This window comes from Leuciscus leuciscus (assembly GCF_965113295.1).
Source record: "Leuciscus leuciscus genome assembly, chromosome: 12".
NCBI lineage: Eukaryota > Metazoa > Chordata > Actinopteri > Cypriniformes > Leuciscidae > Leuciscus > Leuciscus leuciscus.
The window spans coordinates 38,937,427-38,958,846 of record NC_138736.1 but is presented as its reverse complement, the minus strand read 5'-3'; the positions used below and the strand labels follow the sequence as shown (position 1 = coordinate 38,958,846).

Here is a 21,420-nt window from a genome sequence, read left to right as displayed (position 1 = left end):
TATTCGTCAGATGAATGAACACAGCTGCCCGTAATTCACTTTGATAAGAGGATTGAGAGGCTGCAGACGGGATTAGATGACATGACTCCAGATCTCAGGAGATTATGATTAGAAGCTGTAATCTCCGCTCTACAGATGGACTTCACAGCCTTCAGTGGCACTCAATGAAGCAAACCGTGTCGTTTCTCTCGGGGGATCACAACACTAAAGCATGATGAGAAGAGTCCAGATGCCAAACTCAATCAAGACTTTTCTTGTTTTCACATATCTGTGCAAATAAAACACCTGGCCATAATATAAAATCCTCTGCACACTAAAAGTTTGACTTTAGTTACTTTAAGTTTATAGCATGATATATAAAGGCTATTTTAAGCTATACTGGTATGTGTACGCTATTTTATGGATGTCCAGCTTCATTTGCCGAAGAAATTAAGATTCTTAGAATCACATTATTTGATCACACTGTCAAAAGTGCACAGAACTCAATTAAAAATGCAAAATAATCATATTTTTCATTTCTGATAAATATATTAACAGCAATGCTACACTTTCTTAAGTAAACATGCATTGTGATTAGGTCATGTGACACGCGTACTATTGTTTGAAAGTTTGTCATTGGATGCAGTTTCACATACGTATATTGTTTTAAATGAGCAGTTTTTTAATGGTAGGCAATAGAAATTAATGTACTAGTATTTGATTCTCAACAGAGCCAGAGTTCATCTGAGAGAATGAAGCATTACGAACGACAAGAAGCTGTAAAGATGATGATGAAGAGATTGAATCTGCTGCCCTCTAGTGCTTTAACACAGGGACGCTTCTGACTCCGAAGAGATCCGAGAAAAAGCTCAAGTTCAATTAAGTTTATAAGGAGTGTGCACAATAAATACAGAAGCTAATTCTGTATATAATAATGTTAATTTAATGTAAAATGATGAAATAAACCCCAGTCTTACAAAAAACAACAACAAAAAAACACATTTATGAACGAATGCATAAGTAAACTGCTTTAATATAAAACCATTATGGCCATTAAAAATGGATTTTGCATAGTTAAATACAGATACAATATATTACAAAAGTTCTTCATATGAAATACAATAAATGCATAACACAGTAACTCCTTCATTATGTTCTACGGCATTAAAAATGAAGACAATTCAATGAGGCTCATTGTTCTTATGCTCAAAATGAACAAAAGACAAACTTATGCATCCTAAATTATTATCGGTGAATAAGATAAGTAGTATTGGTAAAGTGCATTTTCACATGTCTAAAATGCCACAAGTTGTTCATTACTAAAAAAAAAAAAAAATTATAAAATGATCCCTTTACAAAATTCACTTGTATAAAATACATGTATTTCATCGAGTGCTGATGTTTTACTGAGGACAACTGAAGCAAACGCTCTATAATGCAGTAAAACATCTTAAAACAAGCCTCTCTCTTACAGCCCGTGTGTTTGTGCGCTAATAAACATTTACACTGGCACTGGCACATTTGCTGTTTTTGGACTTCCAGTCCAGAGGAAATCCTCCGTCATAAATCACATTCAGACATACATAAATATTGATATAACACTGAGGAGTTCATTATAAAAGTAGTGTCTTTCCCTTCAATTTTGAGACTTAATATTCATGTAACAAGCACATAAACACTCAATATGACTATGAATTTTATTCGCATGTTTTAGCCGCAAAAGTCCAGGCACATTTCTCATCACAGCGGTTCATCTACGCATTTATGAATGCAACTATTCCAAAATGCTTCCTCTTGATGCGTGTTCATATCTGGTTTCTACTCAACTTTCCAGATGCCGATTTTGCCGTCGTCCTGCGCGGCGCCGCTGAGCACGTACCGATCTTCAGCCGAGCACAGCGTCTGCACGCTGTCGGTGTGTGCCACCAGCTCCTTCTCCACCGTGTAGCGGTCCGTGTTCACCACGTAGATCTTCCCGCGGGCTTTTCCTGCGGCGCTGCGGCCGTGACAGCCCACCCAGATCTGACACGGGGACATTTCAATGCCATTTTTAATCTTTTACTTGATAAACTCATCAGTTTTGACGGAGGGATGAACGTGTGGCGTGTCTCACCTGACTCTTGACTTTGATCATGCAGACGACACCGGCGCAGTCTTTGAGCTGGATCCTGATGAAGGGTTTGTTCAGGTCTCTGCAGTGCCACACACACAGCTCACCAGCGTCTGCGAACCCGGCCCACAGCTGCTCCGACTGCAATCACACTCAGCTCATTAATACACTCCAGAACAAAGGGTTAGTTCACCCAAAAATGAAAATGAATAATTACTCTCCCAAGACCTTCGTTCATCTTCAGAACACAAATGAAGATATTTTTGATTCGGTCTCACTCCTCCATAGGCTTCTCTGTAATTGAAACTTGCCGGCCCAGAAAGTTAGTAAAGACAATGTTTAAAATAGTCTACAGTGACTACAGTGGCTCAACCTTAAGTTTATCAAGCGACGAGAATACTTTTTGTGCGCCAAAAAATAGTTAATGTACATCAGAATGTAGGCTCACTATTGGCGACGCTGGTCATGTGTGTGATGCGTGTGATGCTGGCCAATAGTGAGCCTCCGTTCTGACTTTTAACCCAGAAGCGCTGCGCTGTTACACTACGTGAACTCACTCATAGAAGAAAATGAATAGTTGAATAAAGTCGTTATTTTTGGAGGGTTTTGCGCACAAAAAGTATTCTCGTCGCTTGATAAACTTATGGTTGAGCAACTGTAGTCACTTGGACTATTTTAAACATTGTCTTTACTAACTTTCTGGGCTGGTTTCAATTACATAGAAGCCTATGGAGGAGTGAGACAGCTCTCCGATTTAATAAAAAAATATCTTAATTTGTGTTCTGAAGATGAACGAAAGTCTTATGGGGTTTGGAACAACATGAGGGTGAGTAATTACTGACAGAATTTTCATTTTTGGGTGAACTAACCCTTAAAAGAGACTTTGTAAGTACTCACATTTTGGTAGAACTTTATTTTACAGTCCTGTTTCCCATGTACATGCTATGTTCTTATTATAGAAATTGTAATATCTGGATAATAACTAGGTACTAACCCTGAACCAACCCCTAAACCTAACCTCAACCCATGTGGTACCTTATATCACCAGTACTTCCTTAGGTAAGTACACTGTAAGTGCACAATAAAGTGCAACCCAAATATTCATATCTAGAGCACTGCAGTGATGATGTATTTTTGAAGATAACATCACTCTGGTTCCCTCGACAACAGGATCTTTCCATTGGCTTTTGGATTATCGCTATAAATAAGCTCTGTGATTAACTACGTTTTAATCTTGTTCATCATGATAATCTTCACAAAAAATGTTGAATGTAATTTGAATACAATTACCAGAAGTACACTAAACTTAGGCTATAAACAAACTACACCACAGTCACATGACTTCCTACACACAACATCTATTTCAGTCTTTATTTAAAAACATTTTCCCTGCAAGCCTGGTTTAGAGTAGTCTGCATAGGCGGAGGGTGAACCCGCTCTAAGGCCAAGAAGATGCGCTTGCAGTGCTATTTTACATTTCATTATTCAATTTCTGTACCTGAATATTGTTATTCTCACCTGAAAAACATAAAGCACTGTTTATTTTTTATTTGTATCTTTGTTCTATTGTATTTATATATGCTTGTATTTGATTATTATTCTCACTCCCCTACATACTTTCTAAATAGATCTATTCAAGTCATCTTGTGATTTTTTGTTCACACTAAAAAACTAGCAACCACTGAAAACACAGAATCTCCTTTCTTGAGAATCCTCAAAGCTTGTCCCATCACAGCTCATCAGAGAGGCCGAGAGCCAGTAAAACAGCTCGTAAATGACCTCACACGTGCGATCCATTAACCTAATGAGTCCTGAAGCCCAGCTGGACGGACACAGAGACCCGGACGAGCTGTGAAACAGAGGCTAAGCCGCGGGGAGATGTCAAACCGGTGGTTTTTACCTCATTAAAGAGCAGGAAACTGCTGAAACCCCTCGGTGAACTCAGCAGGTGATCTGGAAGAGACATCTTACGATGAACCGTGCCGTTCCTGCGCACTTCCATCACACAATCACGGCCACCTTCAACACAAATAAAGTTTGCAATGCAACTGAAAACTGAAAAAAAAGTGTATTTAACAATCAATTAAATCACAATCAACACTCAAATGAAACCGGAGTTGCATATAAACATTTAAACTGCACATAAGGCAGTTTTTACGGCAACGTTTTAAAGATATAATTGTTTCTACTCCGACACTTAAACAGTGGCTGTTTAAGTAAACACTTGTTTTCATGACAGATTTATGCAAAATAATGGAGACAACAGGATAAGTACAAATTTTTTATGTAATATACAGTGCATATATTTATCAAAATCCTCCTCTAGAGCTATTATTCTAGCTGACTATCAATCTATGGTCACTGAATGGCTTTTCTGAGGTAAATGTGATGTTACATGACAATTTCGGTCAATGATTTCAGCAGAAAAAAACAGTTTTGAATGAAATCTAAAATAAATTTTCGTCTGAATATTCTTAGTTGCTGAAATTTCGGCGTATCACTAAAAAAAATGTCCTTATATAATATAATATAATATTATAATATGCTATAATGATAGTTGAGGCAGACTCACAGCACCACAGCATGCCGTTGTGGACCTGGATGGACTGCAGTCGGTCACAGGAGACTCTGAACTGTCGTCGGACCTGCAGAGAGGACACGTCCCACACGATCACACTGCCATCCTCACCGCACGAGTACGCCACCGTCTGACTGTAACGGCCATCGGGGGAAAACATACATTCAATCAGCACTGATATGGGTTAATGACTGCTTTCAATTCATTTCAGTTCACATTTGTATAGCGCGTTTCACAATACACATCGTTTCAAAGCAGCTTTACAGAAAATCCACATTAATTATCCACAGAAAATGCATGAGTCCACATTACAGTTTACAGTGATGTGTTATCAGAGGTGACTGTCTAAGTTATGTATTTCAGAAATGTACATATACAAAATCACAGTTAGCAAAAACTTTATTAATTTAAACAATGTAATAATTTTAGGCAGAAACAATGAGCTCATTGAAGTAATGAATACTTGTTTGTTAACAGGTTTGTCTCTGTCACCTGAACTTGTCGGTTCTCTCCTCCAGGGTGAGTCCGGTGACCTCGCCGCGATGCTCCGTCAGTTGTTTATTGCACGACACGCTCCGCGGGTTTATGATGTAAATGAAGGAATCCTTTGAGCCGATCCACAGCTGTAGCTGGTTCACTGCAAGCATGCAATTCTGACAGGAGAGGAAAAACGAGCGTTAGTACAGTAACCAGTAGGGGGCGGCACTACTGTGACAGCTGTGAAGAGAAGCATCACCATAATGTGACGGAATACATTTTTTTTTACAGAAATAAAAGAAATGTATAGTTTTATTCAGCAAAGACGCATTAAATTGATCAAAAGTGACAGTAAAGACATTTATAATGTTACAAAAGATTTCTATTTCAGACTAAAGCTGTTCTTTTAAACTTTCTATTCATCAAAAAATCCTGAAAAAAATTAATCATGGTTTCCACAAAAATATTTCAACATTGATAATAATAATAATAATAATAATAATAATAATAAGAGCCATCAATAATAATACAGCAGCAAATCATCATATTAGAATGATTTCTGAAGGATCATGTGACACTGATTACACAAATTCAGCTTTGATCACAGGAATAAATTACATTTTACTATATATTCACATAGAAAATATTTATATTTTCACAATAGATAATATTTCACAATATTACTGTTTTTATTAAATTTTAAAGAAACAAATGCAGCCTTATATATAGTATATGTATGTATGTATGTATGTATGTATGTATGTGTGTATGTATGTGTGTGATCCTATATATATATATAACACATACATATAAATAAAACGTCCTGAAATGCGGCTGACATACTCATACTCATATATTGCATATTTTTGTCTGTTATGCAATATTTCTGATTTCCTCACTATCAACCTCTAGAGACTGATATGGAGATGATAAGAAGTAATAGCAAGGCATTTCATACGTCATCCATCGAGGTCATATAATCTCACCAGACGGGACGTTCCCACTTGAACAGAGTTCTGCTGCATGGACCAGCTGGCCGCGTCGAACACCAGCACCTTCCCATCGCTCAGTGCACACCACAGCTTTGGGTTCGCACCGCCGTCCAGCTCCGACACACCCAGCTGACCTACAGACACACAGCACACTTCAGCAAGCTGGAAATCACGACACAACCACAGTCTGCCTTTCATAATGATGAGAGTTAAACACTGAAATCCTCCCTGTAGTGTGTCAGAGCCCTTACAACAGAACACACAGGGCATTATGGGTGTTTCTACAGACACAGAGGGAAACACACATTTTGTGCTGAATGTCCTGATCAAATCAATAATATGGAAATAGAATAAAAATAGAATAGAAAAAAAAAATTTGAAAAAAGAAAAGAAAAGAATAGTTGGCTCTAAAAAAAAATTAGCATAAAGAAAATAAAGCATATTTTAAGGATATTTTCAACCACAATTTCCCCTCAATTCTCAAAAACAATGCTTTTTTTATGTCAATCAGCAAGAATTTAACATTATGAATAAACACTTCACAATATAAATAATATCTTCTTTTTTTTTTTTGCAGTAATGACAATTTAAAGAGGAAATCTGCTTAATTGTCACAAAGCAAAAAAAATCTAAATGCTCTTATAAAGCTTTCTTACTGCAAAATGTCTTATTTGTTTTCCTTTGGTTTTGGAATGTGACCCGTAAATGTTTTCGGCAGGTTTTTATGACTATCTTGTACAGTTTGTCACTCATCAGACATGGAAAGAAAACATGTGACTTTTGCCATTACATTCAGCTGAGCCAACAGGAGTTGGACAGAGTTTTTATGATGCGCAACAGAAAGACTGAAGTATTCTGACTCTGTTCTACAGTTACTTGACGACTCCTGATATCAGTGCTCTTGTGTGAAACCCAACAAATCAAACTGAGAACTACTGCCCTAGCAACCCCCCAGACTATCCTAGCAACCACCTAAAAATGCCCTAGCAACCCCTCAGAACAGCCTAGCAACCACAAAGCAACAGCCTCGCAACCACTCACGTTTTGCAAAAAAGTTGTTTTTTGTTTCTTGATCTCTTAATAACAACAAAAGGCAATAATAATAATAAACACATTTCAAAAAATTGTATTTTAAAATGTAAGATGACTTATGGTACTTAAAAATCTATGAATTCAAAGTAAAACCATGTCTTCAGATTATAGCTGCACGATTCTGGGTAAATTGAGAATCACGATGTGCTTTTGTTTCAAACTGAGATCAAGATTCTGAACTGACTAAATAAAATAACATGTCATTTACTAGAGTTTCTGACAAAATTGTAATTGCTGCAGTCTATTTAAAATGGTTAATTAATCTGAATGATTTTTATTTATTTTTTAAAAGGTCTGAGTGAATAATTCAATGACTCACTCATAAAGACTCACTCACTTCAGCGTTTCTGAACAAATCTCTTGAATGAATGATTCAATGACAAATACATTTCTTAACAATCACTTGTCGCCACCTACTGGTGTAACCATGTAATGATACAATATTTGAAGCATGATTTACTCTATTTTGTTTGCTTCCGTAGACAGTTTTTATATCCGAACTATAAACTTTTATCCCAGTATTTCTATGATACTATGAATATTTGTAACACATAACGATTCTGTGTGACTGTTTGAGACTGTTTGTGAAGCTGTTTCAGACCTACAGTATAGACCTTATGCGCCAGAGAAACCAGGGCGCCGCCATCTTTAGAATATTGTCTTTTAACTTCCGTTTTTGCGCTCGCTCTGTATATTTCTATGGCGCTGCTGTCCAGGAGTAATTCGCTTTTGAAGTGGATTTACTTAATGTAAAGTTAACGAAAGTTATCATGAGGACTGTAATGTTTAAAGCAGATGACTAAACAAATGTCAGTCGACCGGGAAGATTGTAAAACGAGCCGTTCATTAATAATAAACACGCCGAATCGCTGTGAAAATACAGACCGGAAGTCAAAAGACAACGAGCGCAGCGCTGAAAAGGGGCGGAGCTACATAAGGTCTATACATGATATCTGCTCTCTCTTTGGTCAGCGGCATTTGAATGACTAGATTTGAATGTTCTGGTGTGATTTTGTCAAAGATTTAATAGACACAGACGAATCGTTGTCATTTAGGAATGAGATCACGTGGGTATTTCAATGGAGATCGCGATCTTTTACCGATTAATCGTACAGCTCTACTTCAGATGCTTCTAAAAGCATTAGATTTTGCCTAATTTGAAGTTGCAAAAGGGATTCCAGATGTTTGTGACATAAAAGCAGCTTTCTCTGATCTCCTGTGGTTTTGAATGCATATGGACAGAGTCAGAATCCAGTCTGTGAAACTCCCTGTAACCTGACCTGGACTCGTGTGTGTTTAGCTGCCGTAACGCCTTTAACACACAGCTAAGAACTAAGAGCAGCAAAGCTTTAAATCCTTGAATGAAGAAGAATCACTCGTGAGCAAAGGTTTGTGTCGACTTACAGTAAGTCAGTGTGAGGAAATCCTAATGACATTAATGAACTGTAGTGAGTCATGAGTCGTGGAAATATGTCGTAATCACACACTGAGAGGTTGGAGGAAAGAACTGAGCATGTGACCTCTGCCCGAAGCAGTTTCTGCACAACTCATTTGGAAACCTGTTCTCCTCCATGACAGGAACAGTAACACAACATCCTTCTGCACTGAATCTATAACCATCTTCACGTTTGTGGAATTACCAGGTCAAACTGGTAGATCTGGTTGACATGGAGCAGCTTGTAAGTGAAAGACACTTGTTACGAAACCAATATATGTTTGCTCTTTGTCTTTGAATTAAAAATAAATACCGTGCACGACTCACACGACTTCCTTTATTGAGATGTTTAGCCGAAAGCTGGCAGACTTACCGGGTGTGTAGAGCAGGACGTCCACCGCTTGAGGAGACGTCAGGTCCAGAGACGGGTTAATCTTGTGTTTTAGGGTCTCAGATGTAGTTTTGGGGACCATCATGGGCACTATAACAAACCCAGAGACATAGTAAATTTACATTTAATCATTTAGCCAAAGCCACTTACAAGTGAGGACTAATACAGTCACTAAATACTAAAAAGGTCATTTATCAGATGTAACACACACTGTCGGTGACACACACACTGCTCACTCGTGGTAAAACATCATAAATGTGTTTACTGTATCACTATGATTTAACACAATTAACCATTGACTTTTGAACTTAAAAAATGAACAGTGGATTCTCTTTAAACATAATTCAAAAACAAATAAATAATGTAAAATGATGATAAATACGTAAAATAAATACTATACCGATCAAAAGTTTGGGGGGGGGGGTCTGTAAGATTTATTTTCTAAAGAAATTATTACTTTTATTCATCAAGGATGCATTATTTGATCAAAAGTGACAGCTAAAGATATTTAAAAAAATTACAAAAGATTTATATTTCAAATAAATACTGTTTTTCTAAACTTTCTATTCATCAAATAAACCTGGAAAATAAAATGCATCACAGTTTCCACAAAAATATGAAGCTATTTTGAACAATGATAATAATCAGAAATGTGTCTTGAGCAGCAAATCATCATATTAGAGTGATTTCTGAAGGGTCATGTGACACTGAAGACTGGAGTAATGATGCTTTGATCACAGGAATAAATTACACTTTACTGTATATTCACATAGACATTTTTAATTGTAATAATATTTCATAATATTACTGTTTTTACTGTATCAAATAATTTAGGCCTTGCCTTGGTGAGCTGAAGAGATTTCTTTCAAAAACATTTTAAAAAACTTTCCGACCCCAAAATTTTACGGTTCTGTATAACTATATTTATATTTAAATACACAAAAAATTTAAAAAATAAACAAAACTTGAGTAGATAACAGTGAATAAGATCAACTCATGTTAAGTGCACTTCCACAATCTATTAAAATCAAAATACTTATATCTTGATTCTTTTGTTTTCATAATCGCTGGAAGCCAAAACACAATAAGATTAAACGCCCAGCTCTACTTCAGACTAACACACCAGTTTATGAAGTGATGCACGTTCAGCCATAACAAACTAGTTAAGTGACTGTGATACACACCCTCAAGCTTCATCTTGTCGAAGTAGGCCAGTTTGGAGGCGGCGTAGATGGCTTTCTGTGACTGCAGGCTCCCGACCACAGCGTCCATCAGCAGGGCGTTAGTCAAGGCCTGCTCCATGAACTGAGGGTCCTGTGCCAGAGATATCACAGCACACATTCACACGATCAGGACAGACACTCCTGACCCTCGGGCCTTGAGCTTCTGAGGAACAGCCATTTGAGAAGGTGAGAGCAAAACCCAACACGACTGCACTAAACCCACATCCACACCTGCGTTCAGTCTGGTTTCTACTCACAACTGCAAAATGGTGTTATTTTACACCGTATTCTGGAGTTCCCGGGTAAATGTGAAAGTTATTGTCACATATAACTTGCATTTAGGAACATTTGGGTGGATGTACGTTCTCAGGACTATTAGACAGATTTGTAACAAGAAGTGTTTATAAAGCTGTTGTCAACTAAACACAGACTTAAAGGTCTCCCTGCAGTTTTCCTCCAAAATAAAAGCTCAAGCGTTTAATGCTTGAAAGTAAAGAATTTAAGTATAATTTAAGTAATACAATTATCATTGATATTCTCATCAAATATTCCTTTTTTATTTAAAATACAATTGTATTAATTCAATAGTAATCATTTTCGTCTTCATTTTTTATATACAATGATAATAAAAACAAAAAAAATAGTTTAAAAACAATAAAGAATGTTGAAATAAAAAAAAATGTCAGCAGCAGCAATGTGAGATGTTTTCATATGACATATTTATCATATCGCAGTTCAAAGCACAATATGACAAAATATTCAAAACAGGCCTATTCTTTTTTTTTATATATCATGCCCTATACTGTAAATAAGTTACTAAAATTATTTTTTATAATTAGAGTTAAAACTAAAACTAAAAAATAACAATAAAGAACCTATTTATTGCTTTAAAAGCAATAAAGAATGTCATATTTTTTTTATGACATGAAAATGTTTATCGCAGTTCAAATTGCAATACAATAAAATACACACAACAGGTGTGATTTAACATCATAACAGGCCTATATTTAATACTAAAGTAAATCATTTTAAAATAAAGCAAGTTGAAATAAAAAATATGAAATATTTTATTTGTTTACCTGCATGTCATGTGACCATCTGACATCAGAGAGCCGTGAACATGCAAATTATTTGTAATTATTGAAATATTATAATTTCAAATCTCAGGGGGAACTTCAAGAAAATATTTTATGAATGAATGAATTTATATAGCGCTTTCATAAAATATTTTAAGTAAAAATTGGTTTGGCTGACAAAAAAAAGTTTAGGAATCCCTGAGCTAGAAGATGAATTTGGCAAAAAGAAAAAAATGATGCAGTCATCAAACCTTATGATCGTCGGCCATCTTTCTCCCGGCCCACATCTCTTTGATCATCAGGTGCCAGAGGTCACACTCCGACTTCAGATTGACCTCGAACGACTCCTTCCTGAAGGACGTTTTGATCTTCAGCGACGGGATCCTCAGCAGAAGGAAAGGAGCAGAAGATATCTTCACATCCTGGAGGAGAAGAACAACGTGTTTCATGTTACGTGACTGGCTAGGTGTTATTATATTATTATATTATAAATATTAAATTTTTCCCAATTTTGAGATCACATAATCACACACACACACACATATATATATATATGGATCGCAAAAGCTGCTTCCAAATCTTCAGTCCTCATTCTCCTGGATCTGTCTGCTGCCTTCGACACGGTGAATCATCAGATCCTTATGTCCACCCTCTCATCACTGGGCATCACAGGAACTTCACTCCACTGGTTTGAGTCCTATCTCACAGGTAGGTCCTTCAAGGTCGCATGGAGAGGTGAGGTATCCAGAGCACATCAGCTGACCACAGGTGTTCCCCAGGGTTCAGTTCTTGGTCCCCTCCTCTTCTCCATCTACACCACATCACTGGGACACATCATACAGGCACACGGTTTTTCCTACCACTGCTATGCTGATGACACGCAGCTCTTCCTCTCCTTTCAACCAGATGATCCCACAGTAGCTGCACGGGTCTCAAGCTGTCTGGCGGACATTTCCACATGGATGAAGGAACATCACCTGCAGCTCAACCTGGCAAAGACTGAGCTTCTCGTCCTCCCTGCCAATCCGTCTCTACAGCACGACTTCACCATCCAGCTAGAGTCATCATTAATCACCCCATCAAGATCGGTCAGAAATCTTGGAGTAACGTTTGATGACCAGCTGACCTTCACAGATCACATTTCAAAGACAGCTCGATCATGCAGGTTTGCACTGCACAACATCAGGAAGATCAGGCCTTTCCTAACTGAGCATGCAACACAACTTATCGTCCAGGCCCTGGTCATCTCTAGGCTTGACTACTGCAATGCTCTTCTGGCTGGACTTCCATCATGTGCAACCAAACCCCTACAGATGATCCAGAATGCTGCCGCTCGTCTTGTCTTCAACGAGCCCAAGAGGGCCCACGTCACTCCTCTGTTCACCTCTCTGCACTGGCTACCTCTCGCTGCTCGCATCAAGTTCAAGGCACTGACGCTTGCTTACAGAACTATCACAGGCTCAGCTCCCTCCTACTTTCACTCACTCCTACGAGTCTACATCCCTACCAGACACCTACGATCGGTCAACGAGCGACGTCTCGTGGTTCCATCACAGAAAGCCACAAAATCACTTTCCAGAACATTCTCATTTACAGTTCCATGCTGGTGGAACGCTCTCCCCACCCTCATCCGGAATGCAGAATCCCTGACAACATTCAAAAGACAGCTAAAAACCAATCTCTTCCGTGAGTACTTAACCTTATAGAAAAAAATAAAATAAAAAAATAAATAAAAATAATTTCCCTTCCCTTTGAAACATCACTTATCAGGCTTATGCTACTCTGAATAATACCTGAACTTCGTATTTTGAGCACTTCTTGCGTTGTTGTTGCTTTTGCCTCTTTATGATGACTCGCTGTATTTTGTCCTAATTTGTAAGTCGCTTTGGACAAAGGCGTCTGCTAAATGACTAAATGTAAATGTAAATATATATATATATATATATATGAATGTACTTCCATTTCATTAAAGGGATAGTTCACCCAAAAATGAAAGTTAGCCCATGATTTACTCTCCCTCAAGCTCTCCTAGGTGTATATGACTTTCTTCTTTCAGACGAATACAATTTTACAGTGCGTCAATCAGCAGTGCGTCGCATTACTCGCATAAGTTGCACTTACACTTGAGTGGAATCCGTATGTTCGTTCGGCCGGACGCTAGTTATTTTACTTTATAAAGTTTTAAATATTAATTTTTTTCTGACACAAACTCATTGTTTTGCTTCAGAAGGCCTTTATTAACCCCCCCGGAGACACGTGAAGTTCATTTATGACGGATGGATGCACGTTTTTGAGCTTCAATCTGTTGGTGGCAATCAACTACCATTATAAAGCTTGGAAGAGCCAGGATATTTTTTATATAACTCCAATTGTATTCGTCATATACACCTAGGATGGCATGAGGGTGAGTAAATCATGGGCTAATTTTCATTTGAAAGTGAACTACTCCTTTAAGTGATCCTCACCTCAATATCTCTGAATTTGGTGATCTCGACGTATCCCGGCCGGCCCTCGGTCAGCAGGAAGAGCCTGCGCTGGGTCATGGCGATCTTCCCCACGCCGTGGCTGGTCTTTACGGATGACGAGAGCTTGTAGACGCACTCGTCGCTCTCCAGGTGTTCCAGCGCGACGGCCGGTAAGTCCACGTCTTGAGCCGAAGCTTCAGTCTCCTTCCAGAAGCTGTAGAAGAAGCGGAAGGTTTCCGGATCCACCTGCTTCTGCTGACCTGCGTGGAGGAGAGGTCGAGAAACACCAGAGGTTTATTCTAGAACAAGGCTTTTTTATCCTCTAAACTGTTTTCCATGGACCTCCCAACACTCCCTTGCCGACCCCAGTTGAAAATCCCTGTTCTAGGGAACGTTCAAAACCAAATGATTGATTATAATGGGCAGGAGAATGAAGTTATACAGGGATAGATCATTAACAGTACTCACTCTAAACCTGTATGACTTGATTCTTTTCCATGGAACGCAAATGCACAAATACAAAAGTAGTGAAATGAGGTCAAAGCTCCAAAAAAATATGAAATGGAATGCATAGAATTAGTCACATGACTCATGCACTATACATACTCCAGGTCATCTGAAGTCATATGATGCTTTATGTGTGAAGAACACACTCAAATTGAATCATCATTTACAAATAATCTATTTAAATATGATGTGGACGTCAGGAGACCAAAATGTCTCCTTCTGCATTACATGGAGGAAGGTAGGGATGCACCGATATCAAACTTTTGGCAGATACCGATAACCGATAATTGTTTATATTTAAATGCCGATAACCGATATATTTGCCGATAAATCTAAATCCAAATTTGTATATATTTTTTGAGAGCCCGATCATTAAAAGCCATGTCCGAAACACACAATTATGATGTTCTCTTTATAATTTAATGTTGCCTATATGACAGACGTGTGCCTCTGAACCATATTTTCTTTTTATGAAGTGATTCCAATCATATTTCAAGCAATTTAAAACCATCATGGTGAACAATGCGCATCTAAAGTGTCTCAGCTGAAGGAAATTATAAATTATTTATCGGATTTAATATATCGACCAAATGTTCTTATCAGGCCGATAACAATAACATTAAAAATGAACATATATGGGCTGATACTGATATGGTGGCCGATATATCATGCATCCCTAGGAGAAGGAGTGTCACATAAAACATGAGTGTGAGTAAATGATAGAATTACTGGAGATCTCATGACATCTGAGATAAGGATGGTTCTTTACTTTATGGCTCTAAGCAATAAATCAACACGGTAAATCCCCGTGAGCGAGATATAAACGGCACACAGTATAGCAAAATATCCCCTTTAAACCTGTCGGAGAACTACAGGGTTGTGCCTTGCGTTCTTTCACATCAAAAAAAATAAAAAAAATAATGATGAGTCATGCCACGTATGTGTAAGAAATGCATCTTGGGGATCTGACACACATGAGAAACACAAACTTGTTTAACAAACACCGTCCGGGAACTGTGATGTGTCATACAGCCGTAAACGTTACATGAACTTTTAACAGACAGGAAATGATTAACCAGCGTTATACGACTGAAGCGTCGAGTGTGAACAGAGGACTAGAGCTAGAGGTTAAACACAAACAGGGTTAGAGAATCTGGCCTACCTGAAGAACATTCCTTCACGCACACACTCATGCACATGCACGTATGGAGTCGTGAGTGCTGAAGTGCCATGCCATGATGCGTATTAGTACAGGTGGCACACTGCACAAACACACTACGCTTACCGTCCACGGCAAGGTAAAATACAGACTGGGACGAGGCCTCCACACCTGGCAAACCAAAGCCATTTTTACCAAAAACACTAGGGATGCATGACACATCAGTGAGCACATCAGCCAATATTAGCATATTTAAATTATACGTGTCTGTTTGATTTGGCCGATTTTGGAAGTAGAAATTATAAACATATATTATTTATATTTAATATATTCTAACAGAATATTCTGTACAACAGGGAAAAAGAATACATTTACAACAATGGACATCATATAAGTTGCATCAGCCATCTATCTATCCATCTATCTATCTATCTATCTGTTTGTTTATCTATCTATACATCTATCTGTCCGTTTATCTATCTATCTATCTATCTGTTTGTTTATCTTTCTATACATCTATCTGTCCGTTTATCTATCTATCTATCTATCTATCTATCTATCTATCTATCTATCTATCTATCTATCTATCTGTTTGTTTATCTATCTATACATCTATCTGTCCGTTTATCTATCTATCTATCTATCTATACATCTATACATCTATCTATCTAACGTCTATCTATCCATCTGTCTATCCATCCATCTACCTATCTGTCTGTCAATCCATCCATCTATATATCCATCTGTCTATCCATCCATCTATTCATTCATCTATCTGTCCATCTGTCTGTCTATCCATCCATCTATCATCCGTCCATCTGTCTATCCATCCATCTATTCATTCATCTATCAGTCCGTTTGTTTGTCTATCCATTCTATCTATCTATCAATTCATCTGTCTATCTATCCATCTATCCATCTGTCTATCTATCCATCCATCAATCAATCTATCCATCCGTCCATCTGTCTATCCATTCTATCTATCTAGGCCTATCTATCAATTCATCCATCCATCTGTCTATCTGTCGGTCTGTCTGTCTATCCATCCATCAATCTATCCATCTATCCATCCGGCCATCTGTTTATCCATCAATCCATCCATCCATCCATTCATTCATCTATCTGTCCATCTGTCTATCCATCCATCACCTGATGTTTATTTTGTGGATCAGACACATGTTCACCCTGAGTGATCCGGGGAAGGGTTCTGTTAGCTCACGCAGGATCGGTAAGGAATCAGCCTCAGTATACTTGGATTGCAAGACCAGGAAAGGCTGTCAGATTTTATCTCTAAATTTCCCTAGCCAATTAGTTAGCTCGTCAGTTTGGGCCAATCATGCGACAGCTCAATTCTGATTGGTCATGCTTTGTACCCACCAACAGTGAGCGCCTCGAACAGCCTCTGGATGGTTCCCAGATCCTTAACGATGCCGGACTCCTGAACGCGCCGCACAAAGTCCTCCATGTGCAAGTGTTTCTTGGGCAGTTCGAATCTCTTCACCGTCCCGCCATCCATCGGTCGCGCCCGCTCGCGCTCATTGTCTTTTTTCACCCGGCTGATCAGACGCTTCAAATCAGGGCGTTGATCGGCCAACTTCCTCTCGTCCGCTGGCAGAGACTCAACCAGTGCGTTCAGCAGCTCGGCTGGAAAGATGTCCATGTCTGTCTTATACAAGCTCTGGAAGTCTCCGAGGGCGTCCACGCGTCTGCCGGCTACCGAGTTCACCAGGCCTCGAAGGTAATAGTAACGGGCCAGGAGGGCGGAGTCATCTGGGGTCGCCGTGGAGATGGCTCTGCTCAACTGGCCAATGAGATCAACGTAGTACTTCTGAACGTACTGATAGGACAGCGGAGGAGGGAATTCTGGGAGATTAAAGGTTCTGATTGGCCTTGAGGGACCCCAGGAACCTGTTAACATAAAATGGAGATAAGTGACATGTACTATGACTTTTTTACATGTTTTATAGATTACAAAAAATCTAAATTACTTTCACTCAAAATGAAAAATGTGCAAAATAAACATAGAGCAAATAAACACATTTCTCAGTAACACTTTACAATAAGGTTCATTAGTTAACATTACCTAATAATGAACTGCACTTCTACAGCATTCATTAATCTTAGTTAATATTAATTTCAACATTTACTAATACGTTTTTAAAATCAACGGTTGTATTTATTAACATTAGTTGCACTGTGAACATGAACAAACAATAAACAGCTGGATTTTTATTAACTAACATTAACAAAGATTAATAAATACTGTAACAAATGTGTTGCTCATTGTTAGTTCATGTTAGTTAATACATTAACTAATGTTAACTAATTAACCTTATTGTAAAGTGTAACCCATTTCTCTTCTAGGAAAATGAACCAAAAATATGAATGACATCACATGCTCAGGGCATATGCAATTGTTTAACATCAACATGTATTCTTCAATCCACATCAGGGTTCCCTGGTTAAACATGTTTCTGATTTATTTGTGATTTTCAGAATAATCTCCTCTTAAAAGTTCCTCACCGCTCTGTAAAGACATCGTCCCCACTGATATCTGTCGGACCGGGAGGGTGAGCAGTCGGCAGTCCGCCAGGTTTGGCATACTCTTCCCCAGCCTGTTGTTCAGGCCGTTCTCTGGTCTGAGGGTCTTGCGGCTGACCTCCTCCCTCGTGTGTCTGTGTGGAGACTCCGTCATGGTCCTCAACCTGAGGAAAACACACGTTATCATGGAGAAATCAGAAAGAAAATGTATTTTAAGTTTAGCTCAGTCATGTCAGATGATGATTTTCATCACCTTAACTGAACCTTAAAGAAACATTCTGTTGTTTTTTTTTAACCTCATGTCTGGCACTGCTTTACTGATAATCATTTCAACATGTAGAAATGAATGGGAAACATGTTTACAGTAAATACACTAACGGAGGCACCGCAGGTAAACGCACAGGACCATGACATCTATGACTCACTGTTTCAAAATGTAAAACGCTGACCAAAATAACTTACCAAACCTGTCAAGTTACATGCAATCTAACGCCATGACCATCTAAAAAACTAAACCCGGTTACTCTTCCTCTTACCAGGAAGAGACTAGTCAAAATGTTTATCTTGTTATCATGCAATACATACTAAAAAAATCATTTAACAATCATACTTTGTTTTTTAAACGTCTTCACATGTGAACTGAACTGGTGTGCACAGACTGCCATGTGGGTTTGCTGTTGTTTTACTGTAAATATAGTTTTTAACTTCCCCTTCTTTTAGTAACTGTTTCACAATGAGACAAATTCATGTTTCATCATCATCACATCATCAAGTGAAGAAATAATGGCTATTTTTTCCCCAGTGACGTTTAGTTGTTTCCTGTGTTTGTCTGATGCATATTTGAGCCCAGTGTTTCTGCTCAGCATTGAGACCTTTAAAGTGCTCCTATTATGACATTTTAAAGACTCCCACTTTTGTTTCGGTAGTCTTTCACAATAGGCTTCAAAGGCATCCATGCATCCAAGGTCAAATTTTAATTTTTTTCATTTTCATTTTCTCATAGTATACACACAACATGCTGTTTTCTCACAGTCAGTGTCTGAAACGGTTTGATAAATGATTCAGTCTCTCTAACCAAACGGCCATTAGCATGTCCGAGTTTCAGCTCTTCCTCAGCACTCGATACACAGTGATACGAACAGTAACGATGGCTCGGTTTTAACGTATCAATCTCAACAAAGTGGATTTGCTTTGTCAGCAGAAAACAGCGTCTTCTCGACATGAACAACACGAACCAAACTCTTCCAGTCTCAGATACAACTACACACTGCAAAAAATGCTTTTCTTACTTAGTATTTTTGTCTTGTTTCCAGTCCAAATATCAAAACAAATTCTTAACTCAAGAAGCATTTACTAAAGTAGGAAAATGCCATAGGATATTATGTCTTGTTTTCTGGGGAAATAAATCAAAATGAAGTGAGTTTTTGCTTAAAACAAGCAAAATTATCTGTCCATGGGGAAAGAAAAATAGTCTTGTTTCTGTTTGAATTAACATAATTTTTCTTACCCCATGGACAGATCATTTTGCTTGTTTTAAGCAAAAACTTTGATTAATTCCCCCGGAAAACAAGACATAATTTCTTATCCAATTTTACTTATCTACTAAACGCATCTTGATTTAAGAATTTTTAGATATTTGGACTGTAAACCAGACAAAAATACAGTGCAGTGATTATGTACGGGACAAAGCAGACGCTGTTCGCTGGCAGCCAATGAAAACCATAGACTGGCATTATGCAAATTTGTTACAAACCTATGCAGTTTCAGAAGGAAATAAGACTGAAATTACTGACGACTTGGCAGAATCGCTTCTTTCTTTTGGGAGACAATAACTTCATTTATCTGCACTTTGATCTTTGGAACTTTGCAACTTGACAGAGCTTTGACATTCACAAACAGCTCTATTACACACTACATGAAAGATAATATCCAAACAAGCTTAGTAACAATTTAAAAAGACGGCCACATTTAGATTGCAAGGCCTAATGCACAGATCCCATGTTTTGACATTAATCTGAAAATATATGGAGTCACAATCCAGATTACTTTTCATCACCTTGATACCAAAGTACTTTTGACATCCCTAATGCATGACCAGCTAAAAGTAAACAGTTGCTTTTCCATGATCTTGTGAGGATAGCAGAAAGAGGCGAGACCATTTATAAGCAATGTTTACACTGAGCATTTGACTTTAAAAAGAGGATTTATAATCTTTTTACATTTCAAATATATATATTTTTTTATGTTTGAGCAATTCATGCACGTAATTTAACAAAAAAAGCTTTGCATATTGGTTTTTAAAACCTGGTTTCCTGATTGTTATATACTGTAAACACACTTTTTGAACAAGTAATACATGAAAAATAATGCAGAATATTCCTTAAATGAACGGAAACACAGAGGGAGAGGGAGATGGAAAGAATCCGTGTACCTCCGAGTCTCTGAACGGATGTTGAGCTGCATGCGAGTGAATGCGTCATTCTTCCTGTTCAAACGGTCCCGCAGAAATGAGTGGAATATATGAGTGTCTAAAACCTGCAAACACACACACGCGTGAGAGTTAGGTACAGAAGCGTGAGCCGAGTGTAGAACTGGATATATGAGCATTTCTTTACCCTTTTGTAAAAGGTGTGATCTGTCGTCTCTCTGGACCGGAGGAACTCCTCGCTGTTGAAAACACGATGCTCGTAGTTCAGGAACTCACAAACTTCACTACAGAAAGCAGAAAAAAGAGAGCAGATGTATTTCAGATCAAACACAGAGCATATAACAACATCACTGTGTTCAGATCCAGGCAGGAGAAACTGCAGGATGCTCCTGTTAGAGAATAAAACCTTTATAACGTGTGTTTTTAAGAACTTTCAGATCTTTTGATACAGAGTAAACTACAAGATTCTGTAATGAGAAGAGCTTAGCCAATCATAACTGAGATCATTTACATATCTAGCCTTAATTCTAACATTTTGTCTTAAGGATAATCTCTCAAGAACTTGCTCAGGTCACATTTTAACTCAAAATTAAAAGAGACTTATATACTAAATAATAAATTAATATAATATAATATAATATAATAATATAATCCGGTTATGGTGATGGTCATTAGATTCTTATTACCATAAAATATATATACATTTAATTTTTTTGCACAACGTTGCTTTTTGCAGTTGTGGCTTTTTAGAAGAAAAACATTTACAAGCAGAAGCATTTATTGTATGTTGCATCAGTGTTATTTTAGTATTTATATACTATTATAGTATTTATTCATATTTTAAATTAGCTTTTAATTTTATATTTTCAGTTTTAATTTTAATTTTAGTTAGTTTTAGTCATTTTGGCATGTGCTTTTGCCATTTTTATTAGTCTAAATATTTCTACTTAGCTTAAATTTATTTTTA

The 21,420-nt window shown here is 37.7% G+C and overlaps 1 protein-coding gene across 1 annotated transcript in view; it reads right to left on the bottom strand.

The window, feature by feature from the left end:
• Positions 1-976: 976 nt before the first annotated feature.
• dennd3a (DENN/MADD domain containing 3a) overlaps positions 977-21,420 on the bottom strand; it is a 29,719-nt gene continuing 9,275 nt past the window's right edge. Inside the window, exons 11-24 of the mRNA XM_082185435.1 lie at positions 20,641-20,737; positions 20,457-20,560; positions 18,008-18,189; positions 16,862-17,392; positions 13,819-14,078; positions 11,605-11,775; positions 10,239-10,368; positions 9,037-9,144; positions 6,131-6,270; positions 5,160-5,320; positions 4,662-4,801; positions 3,990-4,108; positions 2,093-2,230; positions 977-2,001 (exon numbers count right to left, since the gene is read on the bottom strand). Coding sequence (XP_082041561.1) covers positions 1,798-2,001; positions 2,093-2,230; positions 3,990-4,108; positions 4,662-4,801; positions 5,160-5,320; positions 6,131-6,270; positions 9,037-9,144; positions 10,239-10,368; positions 11,605-11,775; positions 13,819-14,078; positions 16,862-17,392; positions 18,008-18,189; positions 20,457-20,560; positions 20,641-20,737 — 2,485 coding nt within the window. The 3' untranslated portion in view covers positions 977-1,797. The remainder of the gene's footprint in view (positions 2,002-2,092; positions 2,231-3,989; positions 4,109-4,661; positions 4,802-5,159; positions 5,321-6,130; positions 6,271-9,036; positions 9,145-10,238; positions 10,369-11,604; positions 11,776-13,818; positions 14,079-16,861; positions 17,393-18,007; positions 18,190-20,456; positions 20,561-20,640; positions 20,738-21,420) is intronic.